This window comes from Alligator sinensis, unplaced genomic scaffold (assembly GCF_000455745.1).
Source record: "Alligator sinensis unplaced genomic scaffold, ASM45574v1 scaffold872_4, whole genome shotgun sequence".
NCBI classification, from domain to species: domain Eukaryota; kingdom Metazoa; phylum Chordata; order Crocodylia; family Alligatoridae; genus Alligator; species Alligator sinensis.
In genome coordinates this window covers 97,275-123,412 of record NW_005843044.1, presented here as the reverse complement: position 1 = coordinate 123,412, position 26,138 = coordinate 97,275, and the positions used below count along the sequence as shown (strand labels likewise).

General features: G+C 47.7%; 1 protein-coding gene across 2 annotated transcripts in view; it reads left to right on the top strand.

Moving 5' to 3' along the window:
- The window catches only part of SLC6A17 (solute carrier family 6 member 17), a 43,426-nt gene that overhangs the window by 11,135 nt on the left and 6,153 nt on the right, over window positions 1-26,138 (top strand). The window contains exons 2-9 of one of the 2 annotated variants that reach the window (XM_025193410.1): window positions 4,670-5,087; window positions 12,779-12,936; window positions 14,631-14,757; window positions 15,495-15,676; window positions 17,413-17,523; window positions 19,195-19,436; window positions 20,626-20,818; window positions 23,535-23,727. In XM_025193410.1, coding sequence (XP_025049195.1) covers window positions 4,802-5,087; window positions 12,779-12,936; window positions 14,631-14,757; window positions 15,495-15,676; window positions 17,413-17,523; window positions 19,195-19,436; window positions 20,626-20,818; window positions 23,535-23,727 — 1,492 coding nt within the window. In that variant the 5' untranslated portion in view covers window positions 4,670-4,801. Of the gene's footprint in view, window positions 1-4,669; window positions 5,088-12,778; window positions 12,937-14,630; window positions 14,758-15,494; window positions 15,677-17,412; window positions 17,524-19,194; window positions 19,437-20,625; window positions 20,819-23,534; window positions 23,728-26,138 lie in introns of those variants that run through there. The other variant, XM_025193411.1, reaches the window with a different exon arrangement.

Genomic DNA, 26,138 nt, shown 5'->3' with positions numbered 1-26,138 from the left:
GTGGGGTGGGAGGTTCTGAGGAACTCCTGCCTTGAATCCCTAAAGAGGGAGAAATCACCATTGAGATGAGATGATGGCAAGTGAATTGGAACAATTGCTATCATAATACAAAGACCTGGAGATTGCAAAGATTTGCAAGACACTCCAGCAAGGGGCTCTGCACAGGAGAGCAGTCCCCACTGCTTTGCCTTTTATTTGCCATCCTGTACTTGCACAAGGCAGCAGCCCCATCTTTATGGCTATTGATGCTTCATATTACAGAAACACAGAAAGGCCAGAACTGAGATCGGACCCTTTTGTGCTATGCACTGTACATAGACATAGTAAGAGACCCAGCTGTGAAGAGTTTACAGCACAGGGCAAACCGAGGCTGTGACTTGAATAAGGTCATGCAGGGAGTCCATAGCAGAGCCACGGTTACAACTTGCCCTCTCCAGTCTGGTGGCCTACACACTTGGCTCTTCATAGCTGTCATTTGTCATCTTGATTCTCACAGCCCAGAATAAACTTAGGCAAATGCAGCAGGCCCCCATCCTCCTGCCTGATTTCCTCCAGTTGTTGAGTAATGAATTGTAAATTGTGCCTAATGCATTGCTGATTGCTCTGATTGAATCTTTCTGCAGAGTCTGTACTACAGAGGTTGCTATGAGTCCCTGGTGATTGATATTTCGTGAGCGACAGACCTTTCTTTAGGGCCCTTTTTTAAAGGGACCAGCACATTATACAGTGTATTTTTTCTCAGGAAAAGCAGTTTACACTCCAGGCTGGACACTAGCTCATTATTTGAGCCAAGGCAGGGGTTTAGAAGCATGCCTGCCCTGTGAAGTACCTGCTCCGGTTATACTGACAGGACTCTGACAAAGCATCGAAGAGGGGAGGAGAAAGGGAGTGGAACATATGGACTTCTCAGAGAATAAAGGGGAAGGCCACAGAGGAGAAGTGGGGAGAATGAGCAACCCAGCAAGGATGCAGAAACATTATCTCACTGAACAGCAATCTGCCTGGGCACTGGAGTGGCTGCAAGGGAGCAGACCCCAGACAAGGCATGCTGCACACCTGGGGGTCCTCCACTGTGATGGATGCATGATCAGTTTGTCTCTATTTCCCCCCATTGGCAGCCTTGTTTTCGGCTAGCCCGGTCCATCAGTCCAACGGCAGAGAGAGAGCTTAACAAAATGTTGCTGCTCCCCCTGATTTTTGGTAGTTCAGAGGTGGTATTCTTTTCCCTGCCTGGATATGAGGGTCCAGTTTTAGTTCTTTACATGGCATTTGGTTGTCTAATTGTCAAGTTAGGACCAGAGCCAGGTTAGAGTTCTTGTCCTGGTTGCACTCCTGGACACATAGATGATGAAGCAGTGACAGCAATGGAGGGTGAGACTCTTTATCCTTTGCCCCTCACTACAGCTGAGTGGCTAGAGTACTTGCCCAGGAAGCCAGAGAATCTATGGTTTCTAGGCCCCCTTCACCCAGGGGACATTTAAACCTGCATCTCTTGGACTTCCCAGCATAGTATTTCAACCACCACACCCCAGGTTAGGCATTATCCACTGCTGCCACGGGCTTCTTTTCAAGTTGACTCTCTTACCTAGCCATAAGAGGGAGGAATGTGGGAGGCATGTCAAGGGCTAGGAGGAAGGGAGAAAGCCAGAGGTTGTGAGGCTCAGTGAGGTGGCTGCTGGCCTGGCAGCAACGGGACCTTGGCTTCTAGCCTGGACCCTTGTTCCTAGCAAGGTGGAAGCACTGCCCTCTGTTCAATGATTATTAAATGCAAAGGGCTGTGGCTTAGCTTCCTGTATATAAGTGACATTTTTAGACCACCAAAATGCCATGTAGGTGACCAACGCTGCGCACACAGCTAATTGGGAAGGGAACAGAATGTCACCCCAAGTGTCTGAACACACCTTGGCTTATATCTACAGTGCCTGGGATTCAACGGTGATCTCCCATCCATATATTAGGCCCAGGGTTACTTAGTTTCTAAAAGCTGTAGGAATCTGGTCCGTGCACTCCCATGCATGACTGTATCTGTCTGGCAGTTGGCTCTCTGCACTGCCTGGATGGAGAAGAGAGGAGAGGATGTCAGATGTTTTCTAGTGCTGGGACTTGAGTTGCATTATTCTTCCCCCTGAGGAGTGAGTGGTTTTGCAAACTGCACACCATCACTGTGGGTGGTACCCATCCAGCACCTTCACTTCAAGCTGGTGGAAGAGCTTGCCAGATCTTTAGCTAATTTATGGCTGGGCTGCAAACTGCAGGTAGCATAGGAGGCCAGAGTCCATGAATAGACAGGAGTGCACGCAGACCAGCACTGCCTGATCTTGGCCCGAGGAGTCTCTGAGACCTGGCATAGCCATGGACCTGCTCATCCAGAGATTCTGGCAGATCAAGGTCAGTAGAGCAAGCTCCCTCAATGACCGAAAGCATTTAAGGATAGGCCGCTGAATCATAGTGTTGACAGTTTTATTCCCATGACCTCAGTTCTGAGTCCAGTTGCCAAGTCCTGTGTGAGAGCCTCTTCATGGAGTTATGAACACAGGGAGGAGAGACCTTGGCTGAGGCAGTTTTTCTTCTGCAACATGCACACAACCCCTCCTGTGCACACAGACCTGTATACAAACACACCCCTACACAAACATGCACTCATTCTTATACACTCGCACAGATTCACCCCCTGCCAGGGTTGGTCGTAACCCTGTCTACTTACATTAACACACATGCACCTACTCGCCCACCACACCCCTATATATATATATATCTATATATCACATACACATACTTATGCACATTTACACCTGCCCCTAGGCCAGTCTACAGAAACACACCTGCAAATTTGTGTTGACTGGGGTGAAATCAAATGAGCTGAGATTAATTTTTCAAGCTGAGAATCTAGCCCACAACATGCTATATCTTGCATCGATCCACACTGAAAACGCACGCTACATAAAACATGATCGCAGGAGATGAACCTGGAGAGCTATTCATGATCAAATTCTGCGGCACTTGCTCATTATGGCTAAACAAGCAGTCATAGTTTTTTTCACTGGGGAAACTTCCAGAGAAGCTCCAAGGCCAGTGACTTCAATGGGAGTTTTGCCACTGGCTTCGACAAGAGCAAGTCCTGGGTTTCTATTTCAGTGAGCTAGTGTACATCCAGTTAGCTCCATTGACTTTGGTGCAGTTACATTCACCTATAGCAGCTGAGAATCTGGCCCAGTGTTAGTACATCAGTAGGGTTTGTTGCATGTGGGGTATGATAGTGGTTAGTCCGCTGGTGGGGGCTATAGTCTTGGGCTTAGCCGCTGACTTACTGTGACAACTTGGGCAAGTCACTTCATCTCTCTGTGCCTCTATGTCCCCTTTATCCATCTTGTCTGTTAGGGTACAAGGGCTTTGGCTAGAAACGGTCTGTCCCCATGGTCGCATAGAAACCCTAACAGAATGGGACCTGACCTTGGATAGGCTGTTAGATGCTGCCATGCAATAGCAACAACAAATAGTAAGGAATCTGATTCAGAGTTTTTCCACCGTGCACGGATCACCTGTGTAGACTCACTCCATAATGCATAGCACAAGGGCTGATGAATGCACTTTCGCTGAAAAGGCAGAGTTCCTGTTAATAGCATAATTACACTGTAGAGTAATTGCTTCCCTCAAAATACACTGGTGAAAATGCTTCCCCATCATGGTTCTAATTAGAGAACACTTTCAGACAAAACAGACACCGTAAATCTTTTAAACAATATGGGCTGGATCCCTAGCTGGTCTAAAAAGGGTGTAGGTTTATCCAAGTCTCTGGGACTCGAGTGGTTTTCACCAAAGAATGGATCTGGCCCTATGCTAAGTAGCAACAACCCTGGGACGCAGGGAGGCAGGTACGATCAATGGCTTTGCACACAGTGCCAATATTCTGCAGACGTCATCTGTTGTAAAACTGTCCTGAAAGATTTAGCTATGTGCTCCCTGGCCATTCAGTTGCTCTGATAACGTCAGTGGTGGGAGATAACCTGGTATTTGTTGCTGTCGTATAAACACAAGCAAAGCCTGTTCTTGGCTCAGACTGTATTTTCAGTTGTTGCAGAGCAAGTCCTCAACTCTGACCCAACAGGATGGGCCTGGTGTTAGCCACAAGGAGGGGAGTGTTGGAAGTGGGCAATGATCATGTTGTTCTTGGAGAGGCCGGCCAGGCTTTGCAGGAGGCAGCTGGTGCTCCTCCTGCCTGCAGACCAAAAGCCATTGAATCAGATGAAGCAGGGGGCATGGGAGACCACTTGCAGGCAGGGTTGGGTGATATCATCTCCATCCCACCTGGGGTAGGTGAGGGTCCTCTCCAGCTGTGACTCACCCTGCCCTCCCATCTGGATCAGGGCAAGGCCCCACTAGCAATGGTGTGCTAGAAGCTGCAAATTAAGCTTCCTGTACCAGGGGAAAAAACTCCCCGTTGGGATGTCTGCAGCCACCCTCTCTCCCATCTGGACCAAGGAAAGGTCCTCAATGCAGTGAAATGCCAGACACCGTCTGGACAGCATGAAGGCCCCATCAGAACTGAGGCCTCCAGCAGCTCAGTCTAACCCAGTTGCAGTGTCCATGTACAGCCTGAGCCTCCCTTCACAGCTGAGCCAAATGGAGCAGGTTTTATGCTTTAATTGCCTCTGGTGTTCCTGTGTTGCAGGTCCCATTGATGAACAGGAACTGAGGGGCTGATTTCCAAAGCCGGCACTTGCCGCTCTCGAGGACATCCCCACTCCACATCTGTCCCTTCTCATCCCATCCGGACGCTTGGCGCCAAGCCAGAGAGTTCCCAATGCCTAAGAATAGCAAAGTGACGCAGCGGGAACACAGTAATGAGCATGTCACTGAGTCTGTGGCTGACCTGTTGGCCCATGAGGAGCCTGTGGACTACAAGCGCAGTGTCTTAAATGTGGCTGGAGAGACCTGGGACAAGCAGAAAGATGCTGAGGAGGACCTGGACTCTGAGAACCGGCCAGCGTGGAACAGCAAGCTGCAATACATCCTTGCGCAGATTGGCTACTCAGTGGGGCTGGGGAATGTCTGGCGGTTTCCATACCTGTGTCAAAAAAATGGAGGAGGTAAGAGACTCTGGGAGTTGGCACAGGAAGGCTTCAACCAATGCAAACCTAGGGGGAACATCTGGGGTCAAATCCTACCCTAGTTGCCCACATGCAGCTCCTGCTGACATCTGTAGGAGGTGTCCATGCGTGTCTTAAGGGCAAAAATAAGCCATGTGTGTTATTAGCACTCTTGGAATGTAGGAAAAACACCTGACAGGTATTTAGGAGATGAAATTGTGCCACTCTGTATTGCTGGAAGGGAATTTGCCCATGATCTTTGAACCTGGCTCATCTTTGACCAACATATAGGGTGGCCATCATAGAGGACATTCTGGTTTTCTGCTACTCTGTCCTCGGTCGATATGAAATCCAGAACCTTCATGTCCTCTATTTTTCTCTTCAAGAAAAGGCATAAAAGCATTCAAGTTTCATATCGACAGAGGACAAGCGTGCTGTCCTGTATGGTGGCCACCCTACCAACATAGGTAGTTCCACTGAAAACAACAATAGCTGAAGGTCCAGCCACCCATTGATATGGACATCCTGTTTGTATGTCTGCATGTCTGTTCATCCATCCATCCATCCCAATCCTCATTAAAGAACATTCATCTTTATACAGTTGCAAGCACAGGATTGTGTCTGGGCTGCATCAGGTTTTCTTTGCGGGAAACTGAATATGACATCGCTGCAGCGATGTCATATATCACAACGGAAGTAGACACTGGCATTTTACTGGTGACTTGTACAAGGATAGGAACTTCTGAGTTTTCTTCTTGTGCCCGTGGGAGAATTGATGCTCGTCTCAAACTGGTTTCACACCAGCATGACTCCATTTACATTAGTGTAGTGACTCTTGGTTTTTCCCCAGCATGTGTGAGAGCAGGAGCAGGTGTAGTGAGTGTGGTATAGGAAATGGAGAAGTGCCCAGGAGCCTGAATTTCTAGTGGCTCTCCTATGGCCTTGTAAAGTAATCTTGGGCTAATCAGCTAACCACTCTGTGCCTCAGTGCCATGACTGGTGATGAGACTAAGCTGCCTGAGACCGCTCAGTTATCTACTGCTTCTCTTGGCAATTACTACAGTGAGCTTACTTACCAATACAGGATTCAGAAAGGACACTCTTCTGCTTCCTTGCTTCCCCTTCTGTTTCCCCCCCCATCCGCTAGCCCAGGCTCTGCTTTCTGATAACCACACATAGTCCCCACTGACTTCAAAGCACAGGGTCAGGCCTGCTGTGTTAGCCTGTGGGGCCTGGTACACAGCTATGCCAAGTAACCCTGGCTCCTAATGAGAGCTCAGTTGCTGAGCGGATTTGAAAATCTGGCCTTCAGCATCTTCGCGGCACAGCACTACCCTTCCCACTGGAAGCTGCATCTATCTCCATAGCTCATGCTCTCATTATCTCGGGGAACTCAGTTCCCTGGGGTAAAATTCAGGCAGCCAGACCCTGAGCCTGCCGCCTATTTGTTGTCCCCCCTCACAGATCACCCACATGGAGCCTTTTCTGGCTCTTTTCCTCCTCCTTGACCTTAATTACAGTGTTGCATAATTCAGCACCTGCCTAGATCCAGAGTTGCAGTGTCCTCAATAATTAACATGACTCTAGCCTCATCTTAGCGATGAATCATTCTCCTGAATGAACCTGTACAGTCAGCACTTGCCACTTAAGGGCTGCTCATGCCTCCCTCGCCTTTCCTTCCCAAATAGGATGGAGTACACCATTGGCCAGCTCCAGGGTGCCTGCGCTTCCCCATCATCTGATTCCCCTTGTGATCTGACTGCACACTGACCGTGACCCTGTTCGGTTCAAAGAGAGGATAAGCTCATAGTGCAGGCATGAGGAGTTCCATTGCATTGCATGTATTTGAATACGCATGCCTTGGTTAAAAGGGACTGCAGATACACAGATATGCTCGTGTTGTTGTACTGCTCTGAACGTACATAAACACATCTGTATGGTCGATCGTACATTGTCTATATGCAGCTGTGCGGGCATTGGTTGTATTATGTACATGATTGTGTGCATGGATTGGTTGCACTGAGTGAATTTATAAAGTTACCAGGAGGAGGTTGAATGCAATTACTGGGCCAGATTCTCCACTGGTGTAAATCAGTGTAGCCTGTTGATTCTATTAGGGCTATGTTGCTTAGGCCACCTGGCTTTATGGCTTTTGTGGTCCTCATTTACACTGTGGTAAACCAGATCAGAACCAGGATCAGAGCATGAGGTTTAGCGAGTGGACTAGTGACTAGCAATTGGGTTTCCTGGTTTTATTTCCATGTATTGCTATTCCTTACTATGTGCTGTCCGACAAGCTGCCTGACAACTCTGACCTTTGGTTTCTCCCTTGGCCCACCTCATCTGTGCTTGTGGGAGGCCTGTTCAGTTAATGGTTTTCAATTTACTGCAGTTGAAGAACTGGCCTTGTGTCCATTCAAATCCCCTATCCATTCTCCCTATCGTTGGGTCCCCACTGACAGCTTTGCTCTTGTCTCACCTTTCTCCCATGTTTACTGTCTATGGTCCAATCAATCGCTGCAATGTTTCCCTTACTTCTTCCAACTCTTGCCTTCTTGCTGCCTTCTGGAGAGGAAGGCTGACCACCCAGCTTAGGGTATGAGGTTATGACCAGGGAACTGTGAGTTCAAGCCATAGGTGTCTTGTGTGATCTTGGGCAAGTCACTTTACCCAGCTTCTCAGGGATATTTAGGGACCTAAACTCCCACTGAAATCCAAAGATGTATAGGCACCTTTGGAGATGGTCTCTAGGCAACTAAATAGTTTATAGCTCTGTGCCCTAGTTTTCCATCTGTGAAATGGAGATAATGGTAATGCTTTCCTGTTACACAGCCAGTGCCATGGGTATGTTATAGACTGTGAAGAGCTCAAGTGTTATGGGGCAGGGGCCAGCTCAGAAGTGTCAACTTTCCTCTGATGGGGTGCAGTTGTTCCAGCCCACTGCTTGAAAAAGTTGTTGACTGCTGCTGTAAAAGCATTAATGAGCCTACTTTTTTATCATGCTATCTCCTTAGTTTTAAGACTATCCAATAAAGCAGCAAGCCAAAGAAGGACTTGCCTACCTTTGGCACGAAATGCTTTTCAGGGTGGACCAGAATCACATTTAGGTGCATCAATAGGTGGAACAGGATCAGGGCCCACAACTTCAGAGGTGCCCCATCCTTTCTTTGTGAGACACCACAAACATTCCCAGTGGTTTTTCATAGTCAGAGGAGGCTGTGGGGACTCTCCTATGACTTGCCATAGAAAGTCGTGGATTTTGAAGTTGTGACAACAGTCCAAACTCACAGGTGCAAACCCTCCCGGTGAGCTTTGAGCCATTCTAGGGAGGCTGGGACCATTTCAAAATTCAGTAACACTTTCTGCATTTTTCAGCATTTCCAATGAAGAAAGACATTAGATTAAAGGCTGAAAAGTGCTCCTGAAATGTGGTGAGGAGGGGTCATAGAGTCCTGGTCATCCACGCCCATTAGGTCTGGAAGGCTGTGCTAGGGGGACAACACGAAAGCTCAGAAAGCTGCAAGGGAACTGGGTTGCAATGCTTGATATGTCTTCATGTCTCTCTCTCCACTCACACTACATGTAGGCCCTTTTTGTTTCCTTTCCACCAGTGTGAGATGAGTGTTAGATGGTGGCAAATTTCAATCCAAATTCTTTCTTCACACGGGGATGGCATTTGACCCACACAGCCCGTGCAGGGGATGGGAGAATCTAACTCGCTGCCTGTGTTAATTTGTGTTGGCTGCAGCAGACATGCAAGGTCCTGATACATGTGTTGGGTGCCAGGCACTGACGTGTTAGTGCGGAATTACTGCATGTGCTTTCAGTTTGGAAGGAGCTTGTTGTTTGAAAATGGAGCCCCAATTCAGGCAGTTGCTTAATTAAGTAAGTGTCTGGCTTTAAAAAAAGAAAACCAAAAAAAAAAAAGCCTGCTGTTGATGTGTCATTTTTTCATTAATAGATCTTGAAGCTCCTTACAGAGCAGGTCCAGGGCAGAGACACAGCCAGGGATTGAACTGAAATGTCCTCAGTCCCAGCCCTAGTGCTCTGTCCACTGAATCATATTGCCTCCTACTTTGAGTCATATAATTTAATCGAGTTATTTAGACATGCAGTCTTTATTGTTTGTATAGTGCCTGATCCAGGCCTGGGAATTCTAGCTGCTACTGCAAAGTATATTAATACAACAACATTCATATTATTAACCATCATCACTACCTTATGCTTAAAGGCAGGCACAGGTTTAAGTACCTGGCCTTTGGGGGCCAAAGTGCAGGCTGACATCAGTTGGGTGATGTAGTGAAATGGCTGCAGTAGACTGAATTGTGCACTCCAAGCACACTGAGCTTATATGTGTTAGATGAAACACCGCAATGCGTGGGAGTGGCAAGTTGTGTTTGTTCCTGGCAACAAACTCTACATATGTTGGAGAGAACAGTTGTGTGCTGGTAGCAGAGGGAGACTGGGCCAGATCTTCAGAACGCGCTGTGCTCAAGAGCCCTCGCAATGATGTAATTTTTCTTCCTGATTTTGCACACCACGGTTAAAAATATGGGCATGGCACTATCACATGCCAGTTCGGCATGGAGGCAGGTGCATTTTTTGTCCCTGCTTATGTGCATAGGTCTGACAGCTTGGACTGCTATACTCCCAGGTACAACAGGCTGCTTTACAACACAGGGAGCTGTGAGGTCTGGTGTGCTGGGATGTGGTCATCTAGCGTGCACAGTTCTGAGCAGCTAAAAGGGTGATGTTAAGTGAGAGATTTAGCTGTAAAGCAGGGGGAGATTGTAGTAGCAGGAGTAAAGCTTAGGTTTTCATTAGAAACAATAGCCCAGATCATCGGCTGGTATAAATTAGTGACTTCAGTGGAGTGATGTCAATTTATAACAGCTGAGGACTTGGCCCAAGGAGGTTATGATGGATGAACTAAGCTGTGTTTAGCACTGATAATGCAAACCAGCTGGTCTCTTTGATAGATGCTATCTGGATAGGATAAGTCACCCATCCTATAAAGTGCTTTGAGATCCTTAGATGAAAAGCAGTGTGCAAGTAGAAAGCCTTATTATTATTGATGAGGTGAATTTGCCCTCTTGGGTACAAGTGCTGAACCTGTTTGTTGTTAATGAGAGGTAACTTTATGTATCTATTTATCTATCTATCATCTTGGATTATGCTTTCTCTCTTGCTCGCTCTCCTGCAAGAGCGTGATGGCTTTATCTCTCTCTCTGTCTGAATTTCTAAAGCTTCCAGCGCTGTAGATCACACTAATATCTGAAAACGTTGTCAGGGAGCTTGTCATAGGAGCAGAGTGACAGTGTACCTAGCCCTGAGTGATGTTGCTCTGCCAAATAGAGTTGTTCTGTGCAGACCATGACACAGGGTGATGGGTATCATCAATGATTTTGCACTGGCGTGACAGCAAAGTTGTTTTAGGTGCAGAATTAACCTGAGGACATGTTGCAGTGGTTGACTGGACAAGCCTGGTGACAAGCGGAAGGTACTGGTTTGTGGTTATGCTGCTGTGCTTTACATGCATGCCTCATGTAGCTGGCAGGAGGTTGCATAGGTATCCGTGTGAGATTAACACTTAACTGCCTGTGTATTGTTGTGGCAGAGGTGGTGGCTGTGTTAAGCCCAGCCTGGTGAGTTGAGCTGTGCAAGGGTAAAAATGTGTGGGGAAAACCCTGAAGTTCTGTCAGCTATGTGAGCTGGTTTGGGTTGGATCACAGTATGCTCGTTTCTAACCAGCATGTCCCACTTGCCAGGTATTGCAGGTCTTTTGATTAAATGCCTGCAGCCTTCCAGTCAGTAAAAATACAGGTTGTGACTAATTCTGCTTCTTTTGTTCTGAGCTTCACCGGGTCCTGGAGTAATTTATCAGCAGGTAGCTCCAACATGCGTCATTTTGTCCTTTTGTGGTCATCTGGATACGCTTCTTGAACTACTAATTTCTCTCCTGTCTCCCCAATTAGACAGAGATTAATGGTGCTTCTATTTAAAGCCCTTCCTCCATGGAGAGTTTCCATTTAGCCCTGGTAGGAGCTGCTCACTCTAGTAAGACAGCTGGCAGGCTGTCAAGCACAATTTTGAAGGCAGCTGCAAAAGTGAAGCGGCTACTACTGCAGGAGTTGATATAGCACTAGTGTGCTATTATGTCAGTCCATCCCATGCAGGTAGGTGCATGCCAGTCTTGTGTATCTGGGTGCTACAAGACAATGCATTTGCCTATGGCTGGGAACAGATGTTGCATTTTTACCCTGGAGAAATTTTACCTGGGTTTGTCCCAGAACAAATATCCCAGGATTGGCACATACACAAATTGCTTTTCCAGTTGGGGTTTAGTGAGTGGCTGAATGCACGGCTGATTTTCTGCCATTGATTTGGTGATGCAATTCTGGGACCACCAATCAGATGCACTTTCTGATGTCCCGGGGTAAATTGTAAGTACTTTTTATCTCCTAAATCTTTTTAGGATTTATCCCAGGACAGCAGACATCTGAATGATTGCAATTTGTCCCAGGATAAAACAGTTTATCCTGGGACAAATGTGAGGTCTGCTTGTAGCCTATGTGTTTTTTAAGGTATGTTTGTCTATAAGTATTTGTGTGCACAGATGTGTGTGTGTGTGTTTGTACAAGCATGGAGCTAGGAAGGAACCTGAAAATGTGATCTGCACCTGAAAGCATTTCATTATACACATGGAAGATGCAAAAGCATGTGTAGTCACTGCAGAGTGTGGTTGTGTGTGCATCCTTGTAGCTAGAAAGGAAACTCAGAGTGAGCATGTGTGTAACTATATGTGCATCATTATGTACATGTATCTATACAGACACCTGTGCATGTTCTATGTTGGCCAATGGCCAGGTTCTTTGGGTGAATTTGATATCTTTTATTAGATAGTTGGGGAATTGTTTTGGTTTTTTTTTTTTTTTTTTTTTTAAAATTTTTGGGTTTTAAAAACCCTTTTTGGACTGTTTTTTTTTTTTTTTTTTAGCAAGCTTTCAGGTTTAAAAACCCTTTGTCAGACTGAGGTTGCCTCTGCAGTTGGTGTGTGCTCTTCCTGGATGGAAGGAATAGTAAAGAAGCCAGCGGCTGGGCGGGTACGCATACAAGACAGGCAGTCGATGATGATTGAGGAGTCAGTGGGTGAGAGACGGGTTGGGTGGTAGGGTGAAGGGGGATGAATGTAGCCATTAAATAGTGGAGAGGTACCTGGGGAGTCAGCTGTCAGGCAGGTTATAATGTGTCATAAATCCAATATCTATATTTAGTCCATGATTTTTTTTTTTTGTATCCAGGAGGTTGATGAAGTGAATGTGTGTGTATCATGCAGGCATCTGTGTATGTATGCCTATCGAGTACCTATAGATATCTGTGTGTGTTGCCATATCTCCCCCTCCTCCTTTCTGTATGAATGCAGTTATGTTGGACTGCAATTTATGCATTTACACAGGTACTGTGTTGTGTTCCTGTATAGGTGTGTGTGTCTATGGTGGTTTCTCCAAGCCTGTGCTTCCTCTGCACGTGTGTGGGAGATTCCTGTGGTTTGGGGTTATAGCGAATAATCGGCTGCTGAGACATCGTGGTTTAGACTGTTTTGTTTCTTCTCCCCAGTAGGAAGGACCTCTGCCTTTTCAGAGCAGTGGCAGAGATCCCACCTCTCTAACTGACCTTCTCTCTCCCCTCAGGTGCCTATCTGGTCCCGTACCTAGTGCTGCTCATCATCATTGGGCTCCCTCTCTTCTTCCTGGAGCTGGCCGTGGGTCAGAGAATCCGCCGGGGCAGCATTGGAGTGTGGAACTACGTCTGCCCCCGCCTGGGGGGCATTGGATTTGCCAGCTGTCTAGTGAGTTTTGCTTGCAGGAGTTTCCCCTCGGGCACGTGCAGGGGGAGGTCTTTTCTAGGGGCCGTGCCAGCTGCAAAGATTGTTTCCCAGCTATAGCGTAACTGGAGAAACAACAGGCTAGTCTTCAGTTGAAATGGAAAGTGAAAAATGGTTGGGGACATGGTTTTCCTTTCCCTTAGAAATGTCAAAATCTCTACAATTTTTAGCAAACCAAACAACCCCCTAAATCCACTTGAAGAAATAAGAAACCTTGTTTCACTAATTGAAATCTCATAGAAGTTAAGGACTGGAAAGGACCTTGAAAGATCATTGAGTCCACCCCCCTGCTCTGGGCAGGAATACTGATGTGATCAAATGATGGCTGGTTTTGATTTTGATTTTTTTGTTGTTGTTGGTTTTTTTTTTGTTTTTTTTTTTTTTTTAAATCCTCTCTTTGTTTCTATTCGCTAACATTTGTAAAGCAAGGAATTGGAACTTATAAAAAAAACAAATGCTCTGGTTCAAAAAAGCTGCTATTTGCCTAGCTCCATCCCAAAGCTAAAGGTTTGAGCCTTTGAAATTCCACCCAAAAGGTCAGGCTTTCTAACAGATTCCCCATCCTCTGTGTATCAGGAACAGGATGGGATGCACATGCCTCGTGCTGCTCAGTGGGTTTTACATGTGATTCATCAATGTGATTATAAGTGACCAGCTGAGCAAATTCCTCAGAAGGAACCCACCGCTTAACAAACCCGCCTTTTGCTCTCAGTTGGTGAGACAGCAGCACAGTCGCCCAGCCAGTTAGATGAAATTCATTGCTTCTTTCTTTTCTGAGTACGTGAGAGATTTAAGAAGATACTCTAGGAATTCCCCCCCCACAAGTAATGCTGTGCCTCTTAGTTACATGGGTCAAGTGGGGAGGCTTCTGTTCTCAGGCTGGATAGTATATTGTAGCATATAGGGGAAAAAAAAGGATGAGTCTTTAACTGGGTTGTGAGCCCTCTGGCCACACTTAGTGTGTCCCATACATTAGAAACCACCCAAACCGTGTTGGAGCACCAATGTGCATGTAGCCAGGCTTTGCATGTATGTACACACTTAGCAAATACAGTAATTTGGAACCCAGCTATGCCCACGTGGTTGTGTAAAAAAGTAAATGATACAACACACACATAATGTGTTTGTGCAGCACAAGCTGCAGATGCTCCCAAGGAAAGTGCAATTCGTAGATTATTATGCCAGAAGGGACAGTAGTGAGCATCTGGTCTGGACTCCTCCAGAACACAAGCTATAGGACTTCCCTGCATTAATTCTTGATGAACTAGAATCTCTCTCTCAAGAAAATAACATCTGGTCTTATTTAAACATTGCAAATGAGGATGAGTTGCTTTCATGATTCCTTACCTTTACGGTTGACTATTTGCACCTTTTCCTTAGTATAGATTTCTCTAGTTTTCAGCTCCAACCATTGGGGTCTGCTCTGATTGAAAGCTGGCAACTCAAGCTGCACGTTTGCTTTCCATAAAAATTCAGGACAAGGGCCTGGACAAAGCCATGGAAGCCTTCCACAGTCAAGGAACTGTGGATCTGACCCTGATTACCATGACCTGTGATGCAAGCTGCTCTCTTAGCTCAAGGGTTTCCTGCACAGTGTGAAGTCTGTCTGGTGGATGCATCATGTGGGATTTAAACATCATATTATTCTCCCTTCCCAGGTCTGTCTTTTTGTTGGTCTCTACTACAACGTGATCATTGGATGGAGCATCTTCTACTTCTTTAAATCCTTTCAGTATCCCCTGCCCTGGAGTGAGTGCCCCATCATTAACAATGGCACAACGGCCAGTAAGTAATTCCTTTGTTGCTCCAGCTTGACAATTACTGGGACAATAGCATCTAGGTTTGCAAATGGTTGCAGCTGCCAGGAGGTGGCACCGCATCTGGGAAAGTGTTTCCAGGATTGTGGGTAGGTTTCATAGCTGATAGCTGTCCTGCAGTGGGGATGCACTGGGTTAGGGCTGTTTTCCATCCACTGAGATGTGCCCTTGTGTGAGTTGCTCTTGGGACTTGGTTTTCTCCGGGGGCTCCTTGTTTCCAGGTGCCAGTGTCACCTGATTGCGCTAAAGCAGCGCTGGGTGCTGGATCTGTGCTGTCAGGATTGCATATGGATTCAACAGCTGGGAAGTCTATTTAAAGCATTTGTTTGACTGGTTCCTAAGAGCTCAATAAAGTTTCTGGCTAAGCTAATAGAGCATTTAATAACATCTCTACACTTCTTCGGTACATCTGTGACTATTTTATGGGAAGCGTAAATTGCACCATTTATTTAACATCTTTTCAGTTGACAACACCTCCATATTCTCTGCTAAAGATCCAATTCCCTGAGCTCTGAAGTGACGTTTGCCTTTTCTGCAGTCCATGGATCTTGCACTGTAACTTAGACAGACCCGGGTCTCGGACTTGATGATCTGTTCAGGTCCCTTCTGACCCTAGAAACTATTAATGATGCACTGCCCCCATAAGATTCTGGGTAAGTCTCCAACAAACCCAACCCAAGCTCCTGTGACACTTATTTGTTTCAGTTGTGGAGGCAGAATGTGAAAAGAGCTCGGCTACCACTTACTTCTGGTACCGGGAGGCCCTGGACATTTCCGACTCCATCTCGGAGAGTGGGGGGCTTAACTGGAAGATGACTCTGTGCCTGTTGACAGCCTGGAGTATCGTGTGCTTGGCCATGATTAAAGGAATCCAGTCTTCAGGCAAGGTGAGTGTTGGCACTAATGCTACAAAAGAAGACTCCTCCTGCAACTGGGTGAGGTGAGGTTACAAACATCAAGGTTATCGGGAGACCTTTCCATTATAGTTGGGAGTGTCTGGCCAAGATAGGTCTAGCTAAAATAGCATGTGACGTGCCTACACAGAAAAATGGAAGTGTTACAAGTGTAGTCCCTGAGCTAGCTTTAATTTACGTGGCTCAGGTAATGAGAGCAGTGAGGATGTGGCATCCTGGGCTTTTGTGTTCTGCCTGGAGGAAGGAGGTTTCTCCATCACTACTGGGCATGCCACATCATTGATGTAACCATCACAGCTGGCCTCGGTGCCTGCTGCTGATCCCCGAGGGGCGATGAGGAGGCTGTCTTCTGCAGTCATGTTGAAGTCGGGCTCTGAGTGCCCTAACAGAGGCACACAAGTATTTGCAGGTACTGAGCATGGAGAGCTCCTGCTGACTCCTGGAGGCCCTGGGGATACTCTGCACCTTGGAAAGTCAGGCCAAGCATCTGGACAATGATAGGCCTGATGTTGGCAGCTGAGTCTTGTTAGGCCAGAGACAGAAATTTGACCTTTTCAGTTTGTTGTCCTTGGTTTTGCTGAGGAACTGCCAGCTTGAGGAAGCTGCAGCAGTATCCTAGAGCATCATGCGGTAGCAAAGGGACTTAGTGAGTGCCAGCCACAAGCCAGAGATGGCTAAGAGGCTTGGAGAGAAGGATATGAACAACATTTAGATGCCATTAATATTTGCATAATAGGCCTTCAGCACACAGCGGGTGAGTGAAATACAGGAGCCAGTTCCAAAGGGGAAAGTGCCCCCTGGGAAGTTGAAACTTGTTCGGTCTGTCACTGTGCCATGCAGCATTTGGTACATGCACAGGTGCCATAGAGCAGTGACGCCTCAGGCTGCCACCCGTGCACTACTGAGAGGCAGCAGGTGATCTGCAGAGAGTGGGGTTGGAAAGCAGAGCAGCAGCAGAGACGAGTCCGTGCTCAGATTAAGTATGCCCCCTGGGCTCCGTTAATACACGTTTATGTGAGCGGGGCTGGATTAACCCTTTGGTGGGCCCTAGGCAAACAAACTCTTGGGCCCCTAGCTGAAGAGGAAATGTGTATATTACTTTTTTTTTTTCACTCAATAATTACAATATGTAAAATAAGCACAACTGGGTCTCTTCTTCACTTAGGGCCCTAGGCACGTGCCTAGTTTGCCCATGCATTAATTTGGCCCTGCATGTGAGCAATAGAAAGGCACCCTGGATACCCAGGAAGTCAGCCTGAGCTGCATGGCATGTACTGTGGCACTGTAGCACAGGAAGAGAATGGAGGGCAGTAGTGAGCAACATGCAGCGTCTGGCCCAGGTAGAATATAACCACCTGCTACTGCTAAATGCTAGTGGAGGCTCTCCCATAGCTCCGGTGATAGCTGAAAATGCTGAGTTCAAATCTCCTGTGGTGGAAGGGTTCTGGTCCTCCCTGCTAGTGATGGAGAGTACCAAGGGATGGAGACATGCCCCTAGCAGCACAGCACCTGCTAGTGGTGAGTCATGTTCAATGGAGGCTTAGAGGGGCAAATAGCTTGCTCTTTGGGGCAGCATTGGCTCCCCTTCTCCTTTTTCTCTCATGCAGTGCCCCTGCAGAGGGGAGTGGAGGGTAGGGGCTGTCTGAGCACCAGTGTGGGGCACTGGAGTTGTGTACAGGCCTGGTTATACTGGTCCCTTTCTCTCCTAGGTGATGTACTTTAGCTCCCTCTTCCCTTACGTGGTGCTGGTTTGCTTCCTGGTGCGGGGACTGCTGCTGAGGGGAGCCGTAGATGGGATCCTGCATATGTTCACTCCAAAGGTAAATTCCCATCCCCCATTGCCCTGATCAGACATAGACATTGCCCAGTGTCCCTCAAATTGCCAACAGGGGAGGAGGTGGATCTGATCTCAACAGATTTCAGACTCCTTCCCTTTCCTTTCGGCCTCCTGCTTTTATTTTGCAGGAGGAAGCTGGCTGCCGCTGTAGAAAATCACTGGCAGGCACACACTGATGCACACATGTACATGTGCAGTCATGCCTACACACGGGCAGAGCAGCTGCCAGTCACACCTACACACCGACAGTCATTGTTGTGTCCCCCCTCCCCTGCAACTAGTGTAAGTGCACGCATGCATGCACGAACACACACAGTTCATACTAAAAAGCAGCAGTAGTGCAGCCATATGCAGCCTTGCTTAGATAACCCCCTACACATACATACACTCCTACTGAAGACTGGTATTGAAATAAGGCCCACACTGAAGCTCATCAGGAACCCATAGGCCACCCCTACCTGATGCAGTTGGACCTGACTGTACCTTCACTGGGGTGGGGGGATGCAGCCAGGTTCAAGCATGGGATACTTTGGGGGCTGACTGCTTGGATCAGGATGACACTGCTGCCCAGGACCTACAGCACTTGTCGGTTCTGCTGGCGTTGGTAGCTAGCTATGGGCTTCATGCTAAGATGCCAGGAGGCTGGAAACTGGCTGATGCATAACCCTCTGTTGGCACTGTGTATCAGTTGATGAACTGGCTAATTCATTAATTAAGCTGAGATGTCGATGAATCGGCTCAGCCTGTGAAGTTCTTACAAGATATGAATTATGATCTCTTAATGAAAGGCACCCAGAGGCTTGCATCCTAGAACGGCAGCTCTTAGGAGCAGTAGAGCGTGGTGCCCAGGGGGTGCGAGTTACACAAGCTGATGGGCACCTCAAAGCAGTAGTGATGCTGAGGGTACTTTTAAAGCACTTGCACCGTAGGGAGACACAGGCATTCGAGGATCCTGAAGGGAGCACTCAGCAGCCAGTGGTCCTCCAAGGAAGATTGGCACTCACTTGAGTGGATGTGCAGTGCTAGCTGGTGCCCATGTAATGGAGGGGAGGGAGACTGGAGGGATGGATGTGTTGAAGATGAGGAGCTTGGTGCAGGTGTGCCCACCCTAGTGGGCAGGGTGTCTCTCTGCAAGTGACTCCTTATGAATGACTTTAGGTGAGTTGCTGCCCTCAGCTCTGAAAGGAGCTAATTATACTTGTTCACCATCAGGAAGTGCTTTGGCTCCATGAAGGATGCAGCAGGTGGACCACAGGTTTGGGGCTTCTCATCCTCAGGACTGCCCCTAACTTGCTCAGTTGTGATGCTACTTCCCTGCTTGATGCCTCAGTTTCCCCATGTGTGAAACAGATACAATAACACTCAGCTCTGGGAGACCTATAGAGGGACTCTGCAGCATCAGCGTGAAAGGTCATTCTGTCTTCAAAGAAAGAAACTCTGTCCTTGCCTCTGCCAGTTCACAGCAAGATGGTCTGTTCATGTGCAATGTGCAAGAGTCCCAAGCTCTGGGTAGCATGTAGGACCACCGCCCATCTGTTCTAGCGAGGGGCTCATTGCTTTGGTGCAGTGACAGGCATGATGTTTTTAGATACAGGCCTGCTAGGCTGAGTCAGTGGGGAGAGCAGGTGACTCACTGGTTTATCTCCATTCCCAGCTTGACAAGATGCTGGATCCCCAGGTATGGCGAGAGGCAGCCACACAGGTCTTCTTCGCCCTGGGCTTGGGCTTTGGAGGAGTCATCGCGTTCTCCAGCTACAACAAGCAGGACAATAACTGCCACTTTGATGCTGCGCTTGTCTCCTTCATCAACTTCTTCACCTCCGTGCTGGCCACCCTGGTGGTCTTTGCTGTCCTGGGGTTCAAGGCTAACATCATGAATGAGAAATGTGTGGTGGAGTACGTGTATCCTCCTCTCTCTCTCTCTCTTCCCGGGACCCTTCTCTTAGCCCTGATCCTCTCAGTAGGACAGGGACACCTACCCAGACTCTTGTAACTCCTTTAACACATGCAATAGCAGCTCATGGTTTTAAGACCCAGAATCTCCAAGTTCAACCCCTGAGGGTGACACTGCAGGGGTGAGGGCTCCATCTGTGTTGAGTCTGATCCATTCCTGGATGGGAAATTTCTCCTCAATTGGTGCCCAGCTGAAGTCATTGTGGTTCAGATAAGGCACAGGACCACAGACCTGAGTCTTAAAGCCTAGATTTTTAAAGGAGTTAGGAGCTCAACTCCTAATGACTCCCAATTGGAACTGAGTGCCTACCTTCCTTTGGTCTCTGACCTGAACCTAGAGTGTAGGGTCTTGGTCCAAGTCTCCTAGGGGAACCCAGCTGGGCCAACTCAATTGTAAATTCTCCCTCCAGTTTCATCTGGAGAAGGTTTTCCCTTTCATTTCTGTCCTAAAGTGGTACTTAGCTATGGGAAGCTAAAGAGCTGCTGCGCTTTACCCCAGAAGCAGCTGCTTTTCACATCTGAGTGGTGTGATTTCTATTTGTGATTGCTAAGATGTGCATAGCGCTTTTAGGTCTGTGGAAGTGAGGAAGCTACATGCATCTAAATGATAAACCAGGGGAGCAAGTTGGGGGCAATGCCAGGGTCTAGAGTTGTGGGATTGCTGCACAAGCCAGTTCTGACTCTTGTTGCAGCCTGAGCTAGAGTTCAGGAGATAGGTGGGGCTTCAGCCCCTGTTGGCGGGGGGTTGGGGGGTGGGGAATAGTCTCTGGAATTGGTAGCTAAGGCAGCTTATCTCTGCCATGCAGAAGTGAACCCTTGCCTCAGCTGTGGGATGAGAGGGAGGACCCAATGCACACAGCACCTTGCCTGGCCCATGGGATGGGAAATTGCATCCTGTGTTCTAGGTGTTACTGTGCATCATCTCTGTTTCAGCTTATGCCCTGCTTTGCTCCCATTTGCATCCTGCATCCCTCCACCCACACACAATGTCATGCCAGGCCCAGACGATGGGCTGATTAGTGATCACATCCCATGTCTGCCCCACTGCACGGGACCACGTGCTCATTCCTCATCTCATTGCAGGGTGCAGTGCTCAAGGGTTTCATGCATGACTCTGGCCTTGCTCCCTTAGGAATGCTGAGAAGATCCTGGGCTACCTGAACACCAAGGTCCTGAGCCATGACCTCATCCCGCCCCATGTGAACTTCTCCCATCTCACAGCCAAGGACTACAGCGAGATGTACAAGGTGATCATGACGGTGAAGGAGAATCACTTCAAGGAGCTGAGCTTGGATGCCTGCTTGCTGGAAGATGAGCTCAACAAGGTGCTCAATGCAAAAAACCTGTCTCTTATTTTAGAACCAGAAGTGCCTCTGAGAGGCTGGGGATGCTAAAGCCACAATGCTTTGGGTAACTCTAGCAGGTCTGCTCATGCTGTCCACCCAGTGCTGTTTATATAGGAGCAGCACGTATGCCAGTGCATGAAAGCCTGGGCATGTTGGCCCACCGTATATTGGAGCATTGCATACTGTATATACAATGCCTGTGAATGCATCTGTAGGTTGGCAGGCTGTCTGGTGAGCCAGTGCAACAGTGTTACTTGGCCATCTGAGTAGAAGAACACGTATCTGTGGAAGAAAAGAGTAGCTATAAATGGAGTGATGGCAGGAAGATTCAAATGGTGTAATACAGGGGTCTCTTCTACACCTGGTCATGTTTAAACCTTTTATTAACAATTTGGATGCTGGACTAGAGAGCTTCCTGGTCCAATATGCAGATAACAGGAAACTGGGAGTGGCTGCACACACTTTGGGGGGATAGAAGTGGAATTCAAAAGGATCTTCTTGATAGATTGGAGAGCTGGGCTAAAGGCAACAGCATGCAATTCAGCAAGCAGAAGTGGAAGGTGCTACAAGTAGGAAAGAGAAGCCAGTCACACCAGTCCTGAATGGGAAATGCTGGTTGTCTAGTAGAACCACTGAGCGGGATCTGGGGGTTTTGGTGAATCGCAGAATCCACATGACTCAGTCTTGTGATGCAGTCACAAAAATGCAAATGCAATTTGGGGTTGCATCAATGGAAGTATGGCAACAGGTGACACAAGGGAGGTGATAGTACCACTCGGCTTGGCCCTGGGTGGGCTGCAGTTAAGAGTACTGCCTGCAGTTTAAGATGGATGTGGAAACTGGAGTGGATCTGGGAGTGGGCAACGAAGAGGATAAAGGGATTGAATGCCAGCTGAAGGCTGAGAGAACTTTGGGGTGTTTAGTTTGGAGAAAAGGTTGCGAGGGTGGGGGGCATGATTGCAGTTTTCCAATATTTGAAAATATGCTATAGAGAAGAGGGAGAACAGTTCAACAGGAACAGCAAGACCGTGGAACAAGTGGCCTAGGGAAGATTGGCATCTCCTTCACTGGAGGTTTTCAAGAAGCTGCATAGATATTTGTCTTGGGTAGCATAGGAATAGTGAATCCTGCAGGGGGTCAGTTTAGATGGCCCTTAAAGTCCCTTCCAACCCTGTGATTCTATGATAAAATCACACAGGCTCCTTGCTCTACCGGGCATCTTTGTAGTGTATGCACGTGTCTGTTTGTGTGCACACACAACACCTGGGCAGGTAAGTACATAACAGTGCAGTCCCTGTGTGTCAAGGGAGGGTGTTCGTACATGTGCGGGTATGTATGTGTGTGCATACTTGTGTCTGTTGGCATTAGCATAATGTAGCCTGTTAAACGATAACTCTGCTCGTCTCTGGCTGTAGAGCGAATTAATGGCGCTGCCCCTCCACCCAGCCAGTGCAGGCTGGGAAGCTACAGGTTATGCTGCAGGACCTGTTTCTTAATTTCATGGAGATGAAAGCCAAAGGGATCATTAAGTCCGTGACTCCGACCCCTGTAGACCAAGACCCATTCCACCCAGTTACCTCTTATACTGAGCTCAGGCACTGGTTATAGCATTTCAGTCCTTAGAGAGCTGAAGTGTTGTATGCTACAGGCAAGCAATAGGCTGGATCAAGGTGTCAGCACCGCCAGACTCCTATAGTGACAGGGAATTGATTGGATGAGACAGATGGAGAAGCTGTTGTGGGGTCCTGCAGGGGCTCTGCATTCTGATCCCCCTTCTTTGTAGAGGAAGTTATTGGAGCCTGCGGAGTCCAGCATAATATATGCAATGCTCCAGTGGCTGCCTTGACATATACGCTCATCAGACACGTGTGCACTGCATGCAGCATGCATTCAGAGCTCTCCTGTGTGCAGCACAGAACAAGGCGGCAGGGCAAATTCCATCCTCATTAATGTTAACGGGGTAACTGAGGGTAACTCTATCCTTTCTAGACTCATTCATGCATCTCCAAGCATATTTAGTGTCTAACCAGTGTCTTTGTGTGTACATGCCTGGGAAGGCATGAGCATGGGTGTTTTAAGAAGGGAATATGTGCACAGGTTTGGGAGCGGGGGAGCAGGATTAGCTGTTGTTGAGCACAGGCTTGTATATCCAAGTCCCAAGTTCTGTCTGCAGCTTTGGTGGCTCACGAGGCTACTGTCTGAAGCCAGTGGCACATGAGGGAGCCATGATATCTCCTCCAGTTGCTTTTGGTTCCCCAGTCTGCTCACTGTTGGGTCACCTCCTGGGGGAGCTTTCTGTACAAGTGCAGAGTGAGGATTACTGAGGATAACTAGAAATAAGGTTTGAACCCAAGCCTTTAGGGATGCCAAAAACCACCTAAACCACTCTGCCACATGTACTTTCATAGACTCACAAAGGGACCTCCAGCGATTAGCTAATGCAACTGCCTGCTCAGGGCGGCTCATCATTATCTGAGCCATCCTAGGCAAGTGTTTGTTTAACCTGTGCTGAGAACCTGAGGAACAACCATCTCGTACAACTACCAGGCACAATGCGTGAAATATTAAAAAAAACCCCACCCAACTTGCCTCGGGTGTGTGCACACAAGCCTCTTCTAAAGCACTATGCACATGTTCCCGATGTAGTTTTTACTCCTAGTTTGACATTACTCTGCCTTTTTCTGTCCCTGTACAGTCAGTGCAAGGAACAGGTCTGGCCTTTATTGCCTTCACTGAAGCAATGACTCACTTCCCTGCATCTCCTTTCTGGTCCGTGATGTTCTTCTTGATGCTGATCAACCTGGGGCTGGGCAGCATGATTGGGACCATGGCAGGCATCAGCACCCCCATCATTGACACCTTCAAGGTGCGGAAGGAAGCTTTTACAGGTGAGTCTTTTCTTCTGTGCTCTCTGGGGTCTCCATTTCCCTGGCTCCATGTCGGGGTGGGCAGGGTGACTTGAGAAGAGATATTAGAGGTGACAGACCAGAGGTTGTACCCAGGGTCTCCACCTGCAGAACTAAACTTTAGCAGGAGGATACCTCAGCTTTCTACTTATACCATAAGGAGGACTAGAAGAAAGCAGCAAGAGAAGTAAGACCACGGGATTATGGAAGATGGATCTGAACATACTCCCTGAGGGAGCGTGTGTGACACCTGGGTGAGACTAAATTTTGGGATGGCTTAGAGAGAATGGAGCACAAGGTCTATAGACCCAGGGTTACATGGAGAATGAATTTACTGTAAAGAAGGAAGCTAGTGGTCCCTGGATTTAGGAGTTTTTTTATATGTGGTATTTTGCCACTGCCATATGCATGCCTCCCTAGTACTGAACAATTCTTAATTAGTAACGTGCTGCTGGCCATCTTTAATACTGCTGAAGCAAAACAGAGGCAGGAAAATGCAATGGCCAGAAAGGACTGGAGATAGTCCTGGGTGCTACTCCAGGCTCTGTTCATAATCTGCTAGATGACCTTGGGCAAGTCACCTTCCCTCTCTGTGCCTTAGTTTCCCCTCTTATACCTTGCCTTCTAATAAACCCTTTGGGGAGAGCACCATTTCTTATGTATGGGCCTTCGCACATGCAACAAAATTGGCCTTTATAGCAGTTTAAATGCCCTTTTGTATAGCTTTAATGGCGTTGCTGTTTGCACGATTGGCAGTGTATTCCACTTTAAATGACTTTGTAATGTAGCAAGATTAAACCCCTACGAGGTGTTTTAGTTTGCTACCTAACAAAGTGCAATGGTGCACAGGGCACCGGAAGCCGACATGCTCAGGGAAGCTTGGGCTTGGTGGGCTTCCAGTGCCCCGTGCACCATCTCTGCCTCCTTCTCCCACTGCCAGTGCACTGAGCTACCCTCTTGCCGCTCTGCCCCAAGGGCAAGCCAGCCATTCCTGGGCAGTCCCAGGTGCTGGAGCTTACCTGCTTCTCCTGCGGCTCAGGGGCTGTGTGATCCAGCAGCAGCTGGTGCAGGCAGGCTCAACTGAAGAAAAAAAAAAGCGGTAAGGAGCCTAATCTTCTTTTTCCTTTTGGACCCTGCCTGCTTACCTGAGCTGCACAGGGGCCCGGTGCCTCCCTCCACAGCTGCGGCACCCCCAGCAACCACCTGGGCCAGGTACCAGCGGGCAGGTGCCGCCTCTGCGGAGGGAAGCAGCGGGGTCCCCCACAGCTCCGGGACCACTTTGCCCACCACCATGCACCCCTCCTTCCCCCCCAACTGCGGGAGAGGCATGTAAACACTAAGGATCGGGCCCCCTAACCCTTGTGTATACATGACAGCGGTTTAGTCTGGTTTAATTCTCCCTAAATTGAAACAGTAGGTTTTAAAAAAACCCCCACTGGTTCAATTTAGGGAGAACTAAACTGCCATAGCATGTACAAGCACCATATGTACAACACCTAGCACAATGTGTGTGTTTGGTGGGGGCAGGGGCAGACAAAACTCTTGGGCTAGAGGCAATATCTTTTATTAGGCCAACTAGATAGTTGCAAAAAAAATCTTTTTTTTTTTTTTTTTTTTTTGCAAGGTTTCAGGCTCAAACGTCCTGCATCAGGCAAAGGAGAATTCAAAGATTTCTCCCAGGTAGAAATGAAACTTCATATTGCACAGGAGAACTAAAAAATGGTATGGTTCTCCTGGGTAGGAAAGTTAATTTGTAAAAAAGCTGCTCTGCAAGTATGCAAATTGGGCTCAAATAAAGGCAGTTTACTTCAGGTGTCCGATGGCATGCAGGTTGTTGAATGTTGCTTCTTTCTCGTTAAGCTGTTCATGTTGCACAAGAGAATTAAAAGATGGTACGGTTCTCCTGGGTGGTAAAGTTCATCTGTAAAAACAAATATGCAAACTGGGCTCAAACAGAGGCTGGAGCTGGTTGTTTACCTCGAGGTATCCAACGGCAAGCAGGACTGGGCCTCCAGAGATATGGTAATACAAATACTGATAAATTAAATACATTGTCTGAAAACCTCTTATCCAGACCTCAACACACTCTGAATATCCTGGTACCAGATGGAGATCATTTGCTATTTAAAATTGCACTGAAACCCTCCCTTAGTTCTTTGGATAAATGATTTATCCCATGTCCTAGTCAGATAAGCAAGGCTGCTCTATGCAGACTCTTCATTATCTCCTTTACTATTAATTATTGTGGTAGAACTATATTGTGGACAGGAAGGCCCAGCAGTTAGGGCCTAGCCTAGGACTTGAGAGACCCAGGTACAATTCCTTGTGTGGTCACAGATTCGCTTCTGTGACCTTGAGTGAGTGACTAGGCATAAGCTCCCTGTCGTGGGGGC